At 44.5% G+C, this 18,009-nt stretch overlaps 1 protein-coding gene across 1 annotated transcript in view; it reads right to left on the minus strand.

Moving 5' to 3' along the window:
* The window catches only part of LOC140199268 (anion exchange protein 3-like), a 154,845-nt gene that overhangs the window by 61,212 nt on the left and 75,624 nt on the right, over positions 1-18,009 (minus strand). Inside the window, exons 7-10 of the mRNA XM_072261033.1 lie at positions 10,116-10,252; positions 8,147-8,327; positions 5,717-5,852; positions 3,434-3,623 (exon numbers count right to left, since the gene is read on the minus strand). Coding sequence (XP_072117134.1) covers positions 3,434-3,623; positions 5,717-5,852; positions 8,147-8,327; positions 10,116-10,252 — 644 coding nt within the window. The remainder of the gene's footprint in view (positions 1-3,433; positions 3,624-5,716; positions 5,853-8,146; positions 8,328-10,115; positions 10,253-18,009) is intronic.

The following is an 18,009-nucleotide window of genomic DNA, read 5'->3' on the forward strand; positions in this document are numbered from 1 at the left end:
TCAGCCCATCTTTGAATTATCTGTCTGGTTAATCCCAACCCACGTTCTGCAATTTCTCCAACCCCCTTTTGTACGCTCTTGTTCAATCTGCCTCCACTGCCGTTTTGGACATCATGTTCCAATTAAATTCCATCTGCCATTCCTTGGCCCATTTCCCCAGTAATATTAGGTGACCTTCTTCACTGTCCACTACACCTTCACCTCTCCTCTCTCTGCAGAACTGTTCGTCTCCCTTCAGGTTCACGTCCCTATTGACCCTCAAAAATTTTTATTGATGCACCCACAGAAAGCATCACGGTTTGTATAGCAACTGTTCTACCCATGAACGCAAGAAATTAGTGGTTTTGACACAGCTCAGCACATCACAGGAACCAGCCTCCCTTCCGTGCACTCTGTCTACATTTCTTGCTGCCTTGGTAAAGCATAATCCAAGAGCCCACCCACCTTGTAGATTCTCTCTTTTCCATCCCCCTCACCCCCACAATCAAATAGAAGATACAAAATCCTGAAAGCACATAGCACCAGGCTCAAGTACAGCTTCTACCCCACTGTTATAAACCTATTGAGCAGTCCCCTAGGATGTTAAGATCGACTCTTGACCTCACAGTCCACCTCATTATGACCTTTCACATTGTCTGCCAACACTGCACTTGCTCTGTAACTGTAACACTTTATTCTGCATTCCGTTAAAGTTTTGCCTTGTACTACCTTGATGCTCTGTTGTAATGAGTGAGTTGGAATGTAATTGAAACTCTTGAATGACTACCATCCAGTGGCCCTGACCTCACACATCATGAAGACCCTAGAGACACTGGTCCTGGTTCACCTCTGACCCTTGGTCAGATCAGACCTTGAACCCCTGCAGTTTGCGTACCAGGAGCACTTTGGAGTCAATGATGCTGTTCACAACCTGCTAAACAGAGCCTACTCCCATTTGGATAAGCAGGCCAGCACTGTGAGGATCATGTTGTTTGATTTCTCAAGTGCCTTCAATACCATACAGCCTTCATTGCTAGGGAAAAGATCCGTTCAATGGAGGTTGGGAATTCCATTGTATCCTGGATAATGGACTGCCTGACTGGCAGACAACAGTCTGTGCAGCTTCAAAGTTGTGTGTCAGACATGGCTATAAGCAGCACTGGGGCCCTACAGGAGACTGTATTGGCTCCCTTCCTGTTTACCCTGGACAAAGGAGATGGTGATGGACTTTAGGAAGACTAAACCTGCACTGCTCCCTGTTACTATTGATGGTGAGGATGTGGTGAGGTCCTGCAAGTACCTGGGGGTGCCCCTGGATGATAGACTTGAGTGGAGCACCAACACAGAGGCTGTGGACAAGAAGTGCCAGAGTCACCTCTACTTCCTGAGGAGACTGACGTCCTTTGGAGTATGCAGGCCTCTCCTTCACATGTTCTACAAAGCTGTTGTTGCCAGTACAATCTTCTATGCAATGGTGTGCTGGGGCAATGGCATCAACACAGGTGATGCCAACAGGCTCAATAAACTGATTAGAAAGACTGGCTTTGTAAAAGGAGTCAAACTAAACACACTGGAGGCTGTGGTAGAGCAAAGGACCCTACAGAAAATCCTGGCAATTCTGGACAATGTTTCTCACCCTTTGCATGCCACCTTGGCTGAATAGAGGAGCACTTTCAGTAATAGATTAAGACAACTGTGCTGCTCCAAAGAGCACTATGTGAGGTCATTCTTACCCTTGGCCATTAGGCTCTATAATGAGTCAACCTGTAGCTGGGGAAGTGATGACCTCCTCCTGTTAGACTGTTTGAGATAATTTATTATTTATTCTTTCTTTCTTCTCTTCTAATATTTATATCTGTGCACTTGTAATGCTATTGTAACACTGTAATTTCCTTTGGGATCAATAGAGTATCTATCTATCTAATACAAGACAAGCTTTTCACTGTACCTCACTGTGACAATAGTAAGCTCATTAACCAATGGCAACAGGTCAGTGAGAAGACCTCCTCTTGATTCCCTCCTCCCATCCTCCCTCAGCTAATGATTCAGGGCTGTTTTATGAGCACTAAGCATAGCATCGAAGAACCCTTCCTACTACTACCACCATTGAGCAGGAGGTACATGTGCCTTGATACATGTGACAATAATAATCCAATTTATCTATTTACCAAACCCTTTTTGTTTCAAGTCCTCGGGTCAAAGACCTTCCTGACATTGGAAGCAGTTGAACCTCATCTTGCCAGCAACTTTGTTAAATCTTTAGGTAACAACATTATTATATCATACAGCAGAAAAACATCCCCTTTGGCCCATCGTATCCATACTAATCTTCCGTTTCGCATCGCCCCTAATCCCTAAAAAAAGTGAAAAAGTTGCTCCCCTTTAAATCTTTCCTCTCTCACCTTAAAGGTCACTATAATCATACCAAAATGCAGCAGGACCTGGACAATATCCAGGCTTGGGCTGACAAGTGGCAACTAAGATTTAAGCCACACAAGTGCGAGGCAATGACCATCTCCAACAAGACAGGCTCCAACTATTGTCCCTTGACATTCAGTGGCATTACTAGCACTGAATCCCCCACTATCAACATCCTGGGGGTTACCATTGACTGGAAACTGAACTGGTCTACCTATATAAACACCAAGGTTACCAGAGCAGGTCAAAGGCTAGGAATCCTGCAGCACGTAACTCGCCTCCTAACTCCCCAAAGCCTGTCCACCATACAAGGCTCAGGTAAGGAGTGTAATGGAATGCTCGCCACTTGCCTGGATGAGTGCAGCTCCATCAACACTCAAGAAGCTTGACACCATCCAGTACAAGGCAGCCCACTTGATTGGTACCCCCTCCACAATCATCCAATCCCTCCACCATTGACGAACAGTTGCAGCAACAGGATGCACTGCAACAACACACCAAAGTTCCTAAGGCAGCACCTTCCAGACCCATGACCACTACCATTTAGAAGGACGAGAACAGCATATACCTGGGAACACCACCACTTGGAAATCCACCTTTATGTCACTCACCATCCTGACTTGGAAACATATTGCCGTTCCTTCATTGTCACTGGGTCAAAATCATGGAATTCCCTCCCTAATAGCTCTGTGAATGTACCTACACCTCAGGGACTGCAGAGGTTCAAGAAGACAGCTCATCACCACCTTCTCACATCAAGTAAATGAATAAATAATTTTTTAAAATAATGGACCAAAATGCAACCTCACACACTTGTCCATATTAAATTCCATCTGACATTTCTTGGCCCATTCCCCAGTCCATCTAGGTCCTTATAATCTTAGATAACCTTTTTTGTAGAATCCTGGATCACTACAGCACAGAAACATACTCTTAAGCCCATCTTGTCTATGCCAAGCTATTCACTGTCCACTATACCACCATCTCTTCTCTCACTGTGTCCACTCCCTTTCCAAAAATCACAGGATGGACTCACCTGGGTGTCGGCCTCCATGTTTTTGGGGTCCTGAGTCTTGACGCATTCCTCTCCCATGAGCGGCACGGTCACGAAGGGGTCTTTGGAGAGATTGTCCTCTTGGTGAACTTGGTAGCCAGTCAGGACAGAGGACATGTTAGAATTTCCAGACCGAGGGAAGAAACTTCCCTCCTTTTCATCATTCGGGTGGCTGGAACAGAGGTGGTAGCTTAGATTAGAGACTCAAGGGCACATAAGGGCTGAAGGTGTCACAAAGGAGTCATGAGAGCCTGAGTGTTTGGGTTCGAAGCTCCATGAGAATCCGGAAGTTGAGGCCAAAGGTAAAGCCCATGAACGGCAAGTCCTGGGGTGATGTCCAAGGTTGAATGCACGATATCTACGTATCTGAGACTCTGGGACCAAGGACCGGAGACCTGGAAGTGGTTTGTCCTGGAGCTGGAGACCTATGTGTGTTGGTGGAAGGGCTGGGAAAGGGACTTGTTTTGGTGTTGTTGTCCTGCTTGTGTTCTGCCAAGCATCATGGGCAGGCTATGTTGGCACCAGAATGTGTGGCAACATTTGTGGGTTGCCCTTGGTACATCCTTGTGTTGTGCTAGTCGTTAACCAAAGCAATGCATTTCACTGTATCTGAATCTTTTAGCTATATATGAGTCTGCTCTGCCATCCATTAGAATTCATGTATCTTCTATCTCATCATCATCTTCCTGCACTATCCCCATCTCCCTTCATTCTCTAATGTCAAGAAAACTATCAAACTCTGTTTGAATGAACTCAGTGGCTATATCTCCACCAACCACTGGGTTAGAAAATTCCAAAGATTCATCGCCCTCTGATTGAAGAAGAGAACCTCCTCGGTCCTAAATGGGCTCTCCCTTATTCTGTCAATGTTATTACTGACTCTTCATAGGGTACTGGTCAGACTGCACTTGGAGTATTGAGAGTAGTTTTGTGTCCCTTATCAAAGAAAGCATGTGCTGGCATTAGAGAGGCTCAGAGGTGGTTCATGAGAATGATCCCGTGAATGAAAAGGTTATTGTATGAGGAGTGTTTGATCACGCTGGGACTGTACTCACTGGAGTTTAGAAGAATGAGGGGGGATCTCATTGAAACTGAATATTGAATGGCTTAGATAGAGTGGATGTGGAGAAGATGTTTCCTATATTTGTGGAGTCTAGGACCAGAAGGCACAGCCTCAGAATAGAAGATCACCCCTTTAGAGCAGAGATGAGGAGGAATTTCTTCAGCCAGTGTGCAGTGAATCTGTGGAATTCATTGTCACAGATGGCTGAAGAGGCAAATAATTTGGTATATTTAAAGCTGGGGTCAATATGTAAGAGCGTCAAAGGTTAGGGGGAGAAGGCGGGAGAATGGGGTTGAGAGAGAAAATAAATCAGCCATAATCGTATGGTAAAGCAGCCTTGATGGGCTTAATTCTGCTCCTGTGTCTTATGGTACCCTGGTTCTAAATTTTGCAGCCAGGGAGACATCCTCCCATATCCAGTCTGTTGAGTCCTGTAAGATTATTGTAAGGTTCACTGAGATCTCTCATTCTTCTGAACCCCTTGATTAGGTTCCAGTTTGGGCATCCGTAATCTTTTACATAAATGCCAATAACACATCAATTCCAGCCTGTAACTCATACCCAACCATTGTTGTTTTATAAATAATTCCATCATGAAACACTCGATAAGATTACTGCCTCTAACTTATATGGGGATCTGTATTCTATATATAATTCCCCTAACACTTCGGTTAGATCCTAGCCCATAACACTCCTGGGATCTAGTATTCTTAAGAGAAAGTCCCTGAAAACCTCAATTAAATCTCAACATGAAACTAACATCTAGTTATATGTTATTCTATATCAACCCCCTGAAACCACTGGTTAGATCAGCTTGTAACCCACTCTTGGGAATCTGAATAGTTGATCCCAGCCTATAACCCATTCCTGGGGATCTGCTTTTCTATATACTGTATAAATAAATCAGAACCCCTGGATTAGATCCCAGCCTGTAACCCTCTCCCAGGATTTATCTTGTATATAAAACCTCCAGATCTGTTATTCTATATATATAAAACCCCCTAAACCCTTGGATTAAATCCCAGCCTGTAACCCACTCCCAGCGACCTGTTGTTCTATTTATAAATCTGGATTAGACCCCACCCTAGAACCTACACCTGGGGACTGTCATTCTACATACAATCCCCTGAACCTCTCGTTTAGATTCTCTCAACGCCCATGGACCCAGCTCCAAGTGCGATCAATGTGTCCCATACTCCTACCTGTGTTTGACCAGTAAGGCTTTCAGTACGTTAGTTCTGTCCTCGGCTTTGATCTGGTCCGTGATGACCATGGTTTCCACCACGAGATGAGCAATTCCAGGTAAAGTCTTCTGCTCCAGGTCCAACAACACTGCCCCTGTAAGAGTCATGGACCAGATTATATCAGATGAGCTTTATTTGTTACATGTGCATCAAAACACACTGTCAGGCCTGCACAGGTAGGCACCTCCTGATCTCTATCCAGCTAACAGGAGTCACCTGCCACTCATTTCCAAATCATCACCTGCAGCCTATTAAAACTCAGCTCTTGTGCATAGTCCTTGTTCACCCATTGAATTTGCCAGCCTCAACCAGTTGCTCCTAGCCTTCAGTTACCTTCTTGCCTTATATCTATCTGTTCTCTCTTGTTTTGTGGCCCCTTGTGGCTTGTTGCTTGGCAGTTTGTTATTAAAGTTATCGCTCACTGCTTAATCATCTCTGCTGCTCTGCTTTCGGGTCAAGCTCCTCCACATTTCCTGACACTCACAGTGAAAGATCTTGTATTCCACCGATGACAAAACCAATCCAAGGTTGTGCTGTTGGGAACAGCCCATAAGCATTGCCATGTTTTCAGCGCCGATGTAGCATACCTACAACTTACTAACCCTAACTTATACATCTCTGGAATATGGGAGGAAACCAGAGCACTTGGAGGAAACCCATGCAGTCATAGGGATAACATACAGTGCAAACTCCTTACAAACAGCAATGGCAATTGAACCTGGGCCACTGGCACTGCAAGGCCTTAAAGATTGGCTTTATTTGTCACATGTACATCAAAACATACGGTGAAATGCATCGTTTGCATCAGCAGCCAAGACAATCCAAGGATGTGTTGGGGCAGCCTACAACTATCACCGTGCTTTATGCACTGAATTAGCATGCCCACAACTCATTCACCCCAACCTGCACATCTTTGGGATGTGAGGAAATCAGAACGCTCGGAGAAAACCCACATGGTGACAGGGAGAATGTATAAACTCCTTACAGACAGCAGTGGCAATTCAACTCAGAAAGTGTTATGCTCACTGCTATGGGCAATACGGGGGGGGGGGAAAGATGAGGTACAAAGGTAAGCTAGCCAAGAATATAAAGGCGGATAGTAAAAGCTTCTTTAGGTATGTGAAGAGGAAAAAATTAGTTAAGACCAAAGTTGTGACCTTGAAGACAGAAACGGGTGAAGTTATTATGGGGAACAAGGATGAGAGAGGATTTGATTGAAACATATAAGATTATTAAGGGATTGGACACGCTCGAGGCAGGAAACATGCTCCCGATGTTGGGGGAGTCCAGAACCAGAGGCCACAGTTTAAGAATAAGGGGTAGACCATTTAGAACGGAGTTGAGGAAAAACTTTTTCACACAGAAGGTTGTGGTTCTGTGGAATGCTCTGCCTCAGAAGGCAGTGGAGGCCAATTCTCTGGATTCCTTCAAGAAAGAGTTAGATAGAGCTCTTAAAGATAGCGGAGTGAAGGGATATGGGGAGAAGGCAGGAAAAGGGTTCTGATTGTGGATGATCAGCCATGATCACAGTGAATGGTGGTGCTGGCTTGAAGGGCTGAATGGCCTACTCCTGCACCCATTGTCTATTGTCTATGCTACCATACTGTCCTGTTAGTATACATCGGTGTTGGGAGCATCGAGGACATCTTCAACACTTGGTACTTCAAGAAGGCCATATTCGTCACTGAGGACCCTCACCATCCAGGACATGCCCTCTTCTCATAACTACCATTGGCAAGGAGGTAAAGGAGCCTGAACTTCTCAAGAACTCAACTTCTCAAGAAGAGCTTCTTCACCTCCACCATCAGATTTCTGGACAGTTCATGAACCCATGAAAACTACCTCACTAATCCTTTCCTCTGCACTATTTATTTTGCAATTTATAGTAACATTTTATCTTTGCACTGCATTGCTTTTGCAGAATAACAACACAGTAGTGGCACATCACAGTAGTGTACCAGCTAGCTTAATACTTTAAAGCGTCAGCAATCAGAGTCACTTTCCACCACTGCCTGTAAGGAGTTCGTGCGTTCATCCCGGATTGCATGTGTTTTCTCCGGGTGTACTCCAGTTTCTTCCCACATTCCAAAGACATATGGGTTGCGGTTGGGGTTGGTGAATTGTAGCATGCTATATTGGCGCCAGAAGTGTGATAACACCTGCGGGCTGACCAAGCACAGTCTTGGACTGTGTTGGTCGTTGACACGAATGGTGCATTTTGATGTACATGTGACACACAAAGCTAACCTTTATCAAATCAAATTTCACGTCATCTAAGTCCAGGATAATAAACCAGATCTGGATTCTGACTCCTGTTGATTTAATGACCTTGATGATGGAGTGGCCTTGTGATGGAAGGGTTGGCTAAGTAGGTGAGTTGGGGCTGACCTTGAGCGATGGTCTTCCTCAGCTCTAGTAGACTCCGGAAGGTCAATGAGGCCACGTGCGGCTTCCCCCACCGGTCCGTCTCTGACTCCACATCCTCCTCGAACTTGATCCAACGCGCTGTCTCCTGCCAGGTCAACTCGTTGTTCTTTCCCACTACCAGCTCGTTCAGCTCGACGAAGACCTACACAAAGGCATGGAGACAGGGCTGTGGGTTAGGGGGTGGAATGCAATGAACCCAACTCCCCACTCTCTAATCTGGTCAGACAGGTCAGAGAGTTCTACAGCACAGAAGCAAGCCCCTTGGCCCAACTCGTCTGAGTTGGTCTGGCCCAAAACCATCTGCTATGGAGGCATGGGATCGTAAGAGGCCGCAAAGGGTTGTAAATTCAGTCAGCTAACTCCACCTGGGCACTAGCCTCCACCATTAAACATTTCTTCAAAAGGGGCATTCATCATTAAGAACCCACACCATCTGGGACATACCTTCTTCTCATCACTATCATCAGGGAGGAGGGACAGGAGCCTGAAGACACATACTCAATGTTTTCGAACAGCTTCTTCCTCTCTGCAATCAGGTTTCTGAACAGCCCATGATCCTTATCTTGTTATTCCTCTTTTGCACGATTTGTTCATTTATTTTTATTGTAATAATTACAATAATTATTTTTATATTACTGTACAGTTGCCTCAAATTTCATGACCAATGCCAGTGATATTGACCCTGAATCTGATTCTGACCAAGCTTCCTTCCCGGGCTAGTTCCATTTGCCTGTGTTTGGCCCATATCCCTCTAAACCCTTCCTGTCCAAATGTCTTTTAAATGTTGTAATGGTACCCTCACCTCTACCACCTCATCTGTCAACTGGTTCCACACATACCCACGAACTCTCTGTGTGGAAAGGTTTGCCTCTCAGGTCCCCTTTAAATCTTTCCCCTCTCACATTAATCCTGTATCCACAAGCCTCCATATCCAGCTTACCAACCATCCCACAAACCTCCATATCTAGCACATCATTCTCTGTAACGTCCACCTTTTACATTAGGATTAGAGCACAAAACACATCTGTCCTTCCCGACACTCTCAGTTTTCTGTGAGGATCTATGTTAGTCCCACTCACCCCACCTAGCAAGGGGCACACGTGCTACAGCTGCTCCTGCATTTCATCTCTCGCCACTATCAGGGCCCCAAACAGTCTGGGTGAGCCTATAGTTCACCTGTGAGTCTGTCGGCATCATCTACTATACCTGGTGCTCCCAGTGCAGCATCCTCTACATTGATGTGACCCGATGTAGATCAGGGAGGGCAGCTTTGTTGAGCACCTTTTTCAGACAGAAACAAAAGGCAGGATCTCCCAGTGGCCACCTATTTCAATTCAGCTTCCTATTCCCACTTGAAATGTCGATCTATGGCCTTCTCTACCGTCATGATGAGGCCACACTCAGGTTGGAGGAGCAACACCTCATATTCGGGTAGCCTCCAACTTGATGGCACGATTATCAATTTCTTGAACTAATGGTAATTTCTCACCCCTCCCTCTTCTCACTTTCTCCATTCCTCATTCTGTTTCCCCTCTCACTGTTTCTCACTTGCCCATCAACTTCCTTTGATGATCCTCCTCCTTTCCTTTCTTTCATGGTCCACTCTCCTCTCCTATCAGATTTCTTCTCCAGCTCCTTTCCACCCTCCAGCCTGTACTCCTCTCCCTCCCACCCACCTTCTTATTCTGCCCTCTGTCCCCTTCCTTTCTAGTATTAATGAAAGGTCTCAGCCCAAAACATTGACTCTATTCCCTTCCAAGAATGCTGCTTGGCTTGCTGAGTTCCTCCAACGTTTTGTGTGTCGCTCTTAATCCTGCACACTTTAGTTGTGGACTCTCCTACCCCGGGGAAGAGACTGAGGCCATCCACCGTATCAACACCCCTTGTGAATTACAGAAAGTGTCGAGGAGTGCAGTATGGTGCTCCCTACCTCGTGGGGCTTCCGGTCTTGCTGAATCTTCTTCACGCTGGGCACTGACATCTTGCTACCCTTTTTACTCATTTGCCCTCTTGAAGGTTTCTTGACCAGATGCCGACGAACTCCAGGGTTGTCCTCAAACCTGTGGCCTGTGGGTGAAGAAGACGGCAGAGAGAAATAGGAAGTCAGCCTGCTCAGAAACAGGCCCTTCAGTCAACTTCCACCCTGTCCAGCAACCACCTGCCCACCGCCCACTTACTAGAATCCTACATGGATCCCGTTTTATTCTCCCTGCATTCTCCTTAAAAGACACTTGGCCATGCATGTGATAGAAAAGGTTTGGAGGGATATGGCCAAATGGGATTAGCATATATATTTGTTGTGGATTGGTTGGGCCAAAAGGCCTGTTTCCATTCTGTGACACTATAAGCATGGAAACTCTCCCACTCCTAAACTACCACACCCAACCCTCAGATTCTGCCACTTACCTACATACATAATACATAGAACAGTACAGCACAGTATGGGCCCTTGGGTTTATGATGTTATGCCAACACGATTAATCTAATCCTTCACAGCCCATAACCCTACATTTTTCTATCATCCATGTCTCTCTATGTCCCCTATGTATCAGCCTCGACCGCCACCCCTAGTTGTGTGTTCCACACACCCACCACTCTGTGTAATAAACTTAACTCTGACATCTCCCTTAAACTTTTCTCCACTCATACTAAAGTAGATGTTCACTGGTTTTGGGCTTTGCTGCCCTGGGAAAGAAGTGCTGACTGTCCACTCTCTCTATGGCTCTCATAATTTTGTACACCTCTATCAAGTCACCCCTCATCTTCCTTCACTCCAAAGAGTGCTTGCTGAACCCTTCCTCATAAGACATGTTCTCTAATATGTCTTATGGGGGTACAATTGACAGTGGCCTGTGAACCCAACCAATTCACACGTCTTTGGGATGTGGGAGGGAAGTGTTGTGTAGAAGGTTGTTGTAGGTTACAACAAGACATTGATAGGATGCAGAGCTGGGCTGACAAGTGTCAGATGGAGTTAAACTCAGAAAGTTGAATACAGGGTTAATGGCAGGATTCCTAACTGTGTAGACAAACAGCGGGATCTTGCGATCCATGTCCAAAGACCCCTCAGATTTGCTGTGCAGATTGACATAGTTATTAAGAAGGTATGTGGTATATCGGCCTTCATTAGTGAGGGGATTGAATTCAAAGGCCACAAGGTAATATTGCATCTCTATCAAACTCTGGTTCAACCACACTTGGAATTTAGTGTTCACTTTATCAAGGGTGCAGAGGACATTTACCAGGATACTGCCTGGATTAGTGAGCGTGTCTTATGAGAACACGTTGTGTGAGCTAGGGCTTTTCTTTTTGGAGTGAAGGAGGATGAGAGATGATTTTATAGAGGTGTAAAAGAGATAAGAGGCATAGATTGAGTGGCTAGCTAGAGACTTTTTTCCAGGGTGGAAATGGCATACAGAATTGGGGGCATAATTTTACAGTGGTTGGAAGAAAGTATAGAGGGGATGTCAGGGGTAAATTATTTTTTTTTACACACAGAGGAATGTGTTGCTGGGGTGGTGGTAGAGGCAGACGATGGGAAGTTTTCAGAGACTCTTAGATGGACACATGGATACACACACTCATCAATGGTGCTGAAATATAAAAGGTTCAGAGCTTCAAGTTCCTAGGAATAAACATCTCCAGCAGCCTATCCTGGTCCAAGCACATAGACATCACAGCTAAGAAATCTCTACTTCCTCAGGAGGCTGAAGAAATTTGATATGTCCCCTTTGACCATCAGCAATTTTTATTAATGCACCATAGAAAACATCTGATTCAGTATCATAACGATTTGGTATGGCAATTGCTCTGTCCGTGACCACAATAAAACTGCAGGAAGTTGTGGATACAGATTTACACCACACAGAAACCAGTCTCCCTTCTACAGACTCCATCCACACCTCTCACTACTTTGGTAAAACTGACAGCATAATCAAAGACCCCCACCCACCCCATTCTCTCGTCTCTCGTCTCTCGTCTCCCCTCTCCCATCAGCAGAAGATACAAAAGTCTGAAAGCACATACCACTAGGTTCAAGGCCAGATTCTATCCCGTTATAAGACAATTGAACAGTCCCCTAGTGCAATAAGATGGATTCTTGACCTCACAACCTACCTCATTATGACCTTGCATCTTGTTGTCCACCTGCACTGTACTTTTTCTGTAATTGTAACATGCTATTCTGCATTCTGTTATTGCTTTCTCTTGCACTACCTCATTCACTATTGTAATGAAATAGACAGTATGCAAAAAAAAAATTTCACTGTAACTCAGTACATGAGACAATAATAAACCAGTTCCCCAGTTAACCAATATTAACAAAGTTTAAAGAAAATTTATGGAACATAGAACACTATAGCATAGCAAAAGCCCTTTGGCCCACAATATTGTGCCAACATTTTAACCTAAATTGAGGGATCAATTTAACCCTCTCTCCTGCACAGCTCTCCAGTTTTCCATAATCCATATGCCTGCTGTATACAGGAGTTCCTTAAATTTTCCTGATAAAACTCTCTACCACTACCCCTGGCAGTGTAAAAATTCTACCTCTGCCCTGTCATATTAGCCATTTCTGCCCTGGAAAAAAGTCTCTGACTGTCCAGTTGATCTATGACTCTTATCATCTTGTACACCTCTATCTGTATTGTACTGTGCTGTTCTATGTTTTTGTAACACCCCTGGTGTTCAAGTGTATTGTTGCTATCAGCAGACATACCGTAAGACCATAAGATATAGGAGCAGAAGTAGGCCATTTGGCCCATCGAGTCTGCTCCGCCATTCAATCATGGGCTGATCCAATTCTTCCAGTCATCCCCACTCCCCTGCTTTCTCCCCATACCCTTTGATGCCCTGGCTAATCAAAAACCTATCTATCTCTGCCTTAAATACACTCAATGACTTGGACTCTACAGAAGCTCATGGCAACAAATTCCACAGATTTACCACCCTCTGAGTAAACTAATTTCTCCGCATCTCTGTTCTAAATGGACGTCCTTCAATCCTGAAGTCGTGCCCTCTTGTCCTAGGCTCCCCTATCACGGGAAATAACTTTGCCATATCTACTCTGTTCAGGCCTTTTAACATTCAGAATGTTTCTATGAGATCCCCCCACATTCTCCTGAACTCCAGGGAATACAGCCCAAGAGCTGCCAGACGTTCCTCCTATGGTAACCATTTCATTCCTGGAATCATTCTTGTGAACCTTCTCCAATGTCAGTATATCCTTTCTAAAATGAGACGCCCAAAACTGCACCCAGGGTATAAGTTCCATGAAGATTAACTTTTTGTAGCAGCAGCACAGCAGAACATATATTTAGTGGCCATTTTATTAGGTACACTGCACACTGATGCAAATATCTAATCAGCCAATCACATGGCACCAACTCAATGTATAAAAAGCATGCCAACGTGGTCAAGAGGTTCAGTTATTGTTCAGACCAAACATTAGAATGGGGAAGAAATGTGATCTAAGTGACTTTGACCATGGAATAATTGTTGGTGCCAAATGAGGTGGGTTGAGTATCTCAGAAACTGCTGATCTCCTGGGAGCTTCATGTACAACAGTCTACAGAGAATGGTGCAAAAAACAAAAACATCCAGTGAGTGGCAGTTCTGTGGGTGAAAATGCCTCATTAATGAGAGGAATCAGAAGAGAATAGCCAGACTGGTTCAAGCTGACAGGAAGGCAACAGTAACTTAAATAACCACACATTACAACAGTGGTGTGCGGAAGAGCATATCTGGATGCACAACACTTCAAAACTTGAAGTGGATGGGCTACAGCAGCAGAAGATCATGAACGTACGCTCAGTGGCCACTTTATTAGGTACAAGAGGTTCCTATTAAAGTGGTGACTGAGAATGAAACATTACAGCACAGTACAGGCTCTTTGAATGTTGTGCTAACCTTTTAACCTACTCCACGATCAATCTAACCTTTCCCTCCTACATAGCCAAACATCACATCAAATGTGTCACATGATGAAGGGTTCCGGCCCGAAACGTTGACTGATCATTTCCATGGATGCTGCCCGACCTGCTGAATTCCTCCAGCGTGTTGTGAGTGTTGCTTTGACCCCAGCATCTGCAGATTATTTTGTGATCACATATGTGCCCTTCTAAGAGTTTCTTATTAGAACATAGAATCTGAAGGTACATTTAATGTGGAAATGTAGAATATAGAAAGCTACATAGAATGTAGATTTCTGCTACAAACATGTTTTTGGGAATTTTAGAGAAAAGAGGCTGCAAGACACTGGAATCTGGAGCAACAAACAAGATGCAGGAGGAACTCAGCGAGTCAGGCAGTATCTGTGGAGGGAAATGGACAGTGAGGCTATGACTGAAGTGTGAAGTAGGCTTTGTGAACCAGCTGGTCTATTCCTACCAGTTCATTTGGATTGGTGCTCCAGCAATCTATCATCTGCCCTCCCCTCTAAGGATTCTGTCTACCCTTCTCGACTTGGTAAAGCAGAAAGCATAAATCAAAGATACCACCCAACCCATACATTCTGATTCAGATTCAGAATCAAATTTATTTATCACATGTACACCAAAACAACGAAATGTGCTGTTTGCATTAACAACCAACACACCCAAGGATGTGCTGAGGTAGCTGCCTAGTAACAACACACATTCTGTCACCATCATAACGTGCCCACAGTGTTCAGCAGGACAATGCAACTGAGGCAACAAGACAACAGTAGCAAAACAAGCCCCTTCCCCGACCCTGGGTTACTCCAGCATCTTGAGCAGGTTTGATGGACCTGCTGGACGGTTCCTGTCCATTCATTCAGTCTGGCAATTCCAGATCAGGAATCCTCCCACAATATACAAAAACCACAGCAAACTGTCAGGTCTTTGGCTGCAGTCTACCATCACTGCAGGATTTGTATGTGTCCAGGACAAAGAAGTGAGCAGGTAAATTATTGCAGACACTACCCTCCTGCAAACTCCCTTTTCCAAAAGCTCCTTTTTGAAAAGCGCTGTGGGGCTATTAAAATAAATTTAATGCCATTTTAAAAGTTTCTTCCCCCAGGCAGTTAAACTGATCAACCAGTCTAGTTCGCTCCTCCCACCCAAACCTTCTATCTATTATCCCCATCAATACATGGCACTTGAAACACTTTAAACCACATTATGATATTGTAAATTGTAAATCCATGCTGGTATTTATGTGTTTATGCACATTTTGTTCTATATCTGTACTTCTAACTTCATATTATTTAATTGGATAGCCAGAGTTTTTTTCCAGGACAGAAATGGCTAGTACAAGGAGGAATAATTTTGAGGTGATTGAAGGAAATTATAGGGGGAGGGGGGTGCATCAGAGGTACGTTTTTTTTACCGAGGGTGGTGGGTGCATGGAACACCCAGCTAGGGGTGGTGGCAGAGGTAGATATATTACAGGTATTAGAGAAATTCTTAGGTAGTTAGATGGATGACAGATAAATGGTCTATGTGCGATGGAGGGGGTCAACTGATCTAAGATGAGGTTAAAATGTTGGCACGGCACTGTGAGCCAAAGGGCCTGTACTGTGCTGTAATGTTCTATGATCTATAACACTTAATTCTTTGTAATTGTTGGATGTTGTTTTTTTTTTGTTGCAAGTCGCTCCACACACCACAGGAAATTCCTGGCACATGTAAATAGATATGGTGAATAAAGCTGATCCTTGATCCTTAACCTTCACTCCCTGTGTACTGGTGGAGGAAGGACTTGCCCAGAACCTGCCCCACTCCTGTGCTGCATCCCAAGCTGCTTAATATACACTGGAGCCCACACCAGTCCGGCTGCTGGAGGAACTTGCCTAGAAATCTTGTGTGTGACTCTTTCCGCTGGCACACACCAAGGAAGTTCACGGGGTGGGGTTCTCAGTCAGTTTACTGACCATCTCCAAGTACCTCCCATGCCTGAAAGTACGTTTGGATTCTAGTCATTGTTGTAATGCAGGTTGAACTTGGTGGCCATCTGTGCACGGTAGGATCTCACCAACAGTGGCCCTGGCCAGCTTTTCTCTTCTTGGCTGTGTATGAGCAGAAGATATCACAACGTTTCCAATCTAGAGAACAGGGGTTTACTTTGGTCCTGTTCAATACAGGCTACACCTATTTCCGTTCTTACAACCGTGAATACGTGCCCTGCTGACTTATTGGCCAAAAGCGACTGTGGGCTGACGTGGTAAGGTGTGCTGCCTTCTACTGTCCCTTCTCCTTGACCATTGCTCTTGTTGAATGCCGTCTCCACAATGTGGCATGTGTGAAATTGCTGTCTGACCTTCACCCTCATGTTGTACCTTCAGGTGCTCATCAGCTCCTCTGATGTCATAATCGGCAATTGTGTCATAGGGCAGTGTCTCTTTACCTCATTGTAACTTCCTTGAAAGCGAGGCGCAGGTTTCCCAGGTGCCTACCAGGGCTCCAGAACAGTCAGAAGAACTAGGCTCTCCGACTTGTTCTACCTCACTGGTATAAAACCCCTGAACAGACCTCCTATATGCTAAAGACCAGCTTTTCTCCCCCAGGGAGGAAATATCAAATGTCAGAAAACATAGCTTTAAAATGATGGGGAAAAGCTTAAATGTGTTTTATAAAACATAGAACATTGCAGCACAGTCCTGGTGGTTCGGCCCATGATGTTATGTTGACCTTTTAACCTACTCTGAAATCAATCTAAACTTTCCACTCCAAAATAGCTCTCCATTTTTCTATTACCATCCATGTGCCTATCTAATAGTTTATGAAATGTCCCTAATGTATCTGCCTCCAACACTCCTGACAGGCAATAAGGTGCAAGGTCATAATGAGGCAGGGTGTTCCATGCACCCACCACTCTGTGCTTTTTAAAAAACAATTACCTCTAACCTCCACCCAATATTTTTCTCCAATCATTGTAAAATTATGCCCTCTTTATATTAGCCATTTCTGCCCTGGGAAAGGTCTTTGGCTATCCATTTAATCTATGCCTCTTATCATCTTATACACCTCTATGAAGTCACTTTTCATCCTTCTTTGCTCCAAAGAAAAAAGCCCTAGCTTGCATAAGACATGCTCTCTAATTCAGGCAGCATCCTGGTAAATCTCCTCTGCACCTTCTCTAAAGCTTCCACATCCCTTCTGAATTGAGGTGACCAGAGTGAACACAATACTCCAAGTCCTGATGAAGGGTCTCAGCCAGAGACATCGACTGTTCATTCATTTCCATAGATGCTGCCTGACCTGCTGACTTCCTTCAGCATTTTGTGTATGTTGGACAATATTCCAAGTGTGGTCTAACCAGGGTTTTATGTCGCAGCTCTTGACCTCAAGTGGTACCGCAATTCTCAAAGACAGATTCTATCCCGCTCGGTAAGACTGGATCAAACATGGGAAACGGGAATAGATTGGATGGGACATCATAGTTGGCATTGGCCGGTTGGGCCATAGAACCTGTTCCCATGCTGTAAGCTTCCATGACTGTTGGACAGTTCTCTAGGACTCTTACCTCATAATCTACCTCATTATGACCTTGCAGCTTATTGTCTACATGCATTATACTGTTCCTCTAGCTGTACTGAAAGTCAAGGTAAATTTGTTGTTGAAGTATGTAGAAATCACTATATGGTAACTAGAAATGCATTTTCTTGCAGGTATGCACAGGAAAATACATAAATAAACATTCATAAAAAACTATACCTACTAAACAAAGCTAAACAACACATGACAGTGAGAGTAGGAATGCAATGAGGTGGAGGATAAATACGTGTCATTGGATCATTGGGACCTCTTTTGGCGTTAGTTCGCAAATAGAGAAAGCTAGTAGACAGTGTGTGATAGGCAGGGGAC

Source organism: Mobula birostris, chromosome 6, assembly GCF_030028105.1.
Source record: "Mobula birostris isolate sMobBir1 chromosome 6, sMobBir1.hap1, whole genome shotgun sequence".
In the NCBI taxonomy this organism is placed as follows: domain Eukaryota; kingdom Metazoa; phylum Chordata; class Chondrichthyes; order Myliobatiformes; family Myliobatidae; genus Mobula; species Mobula birostris.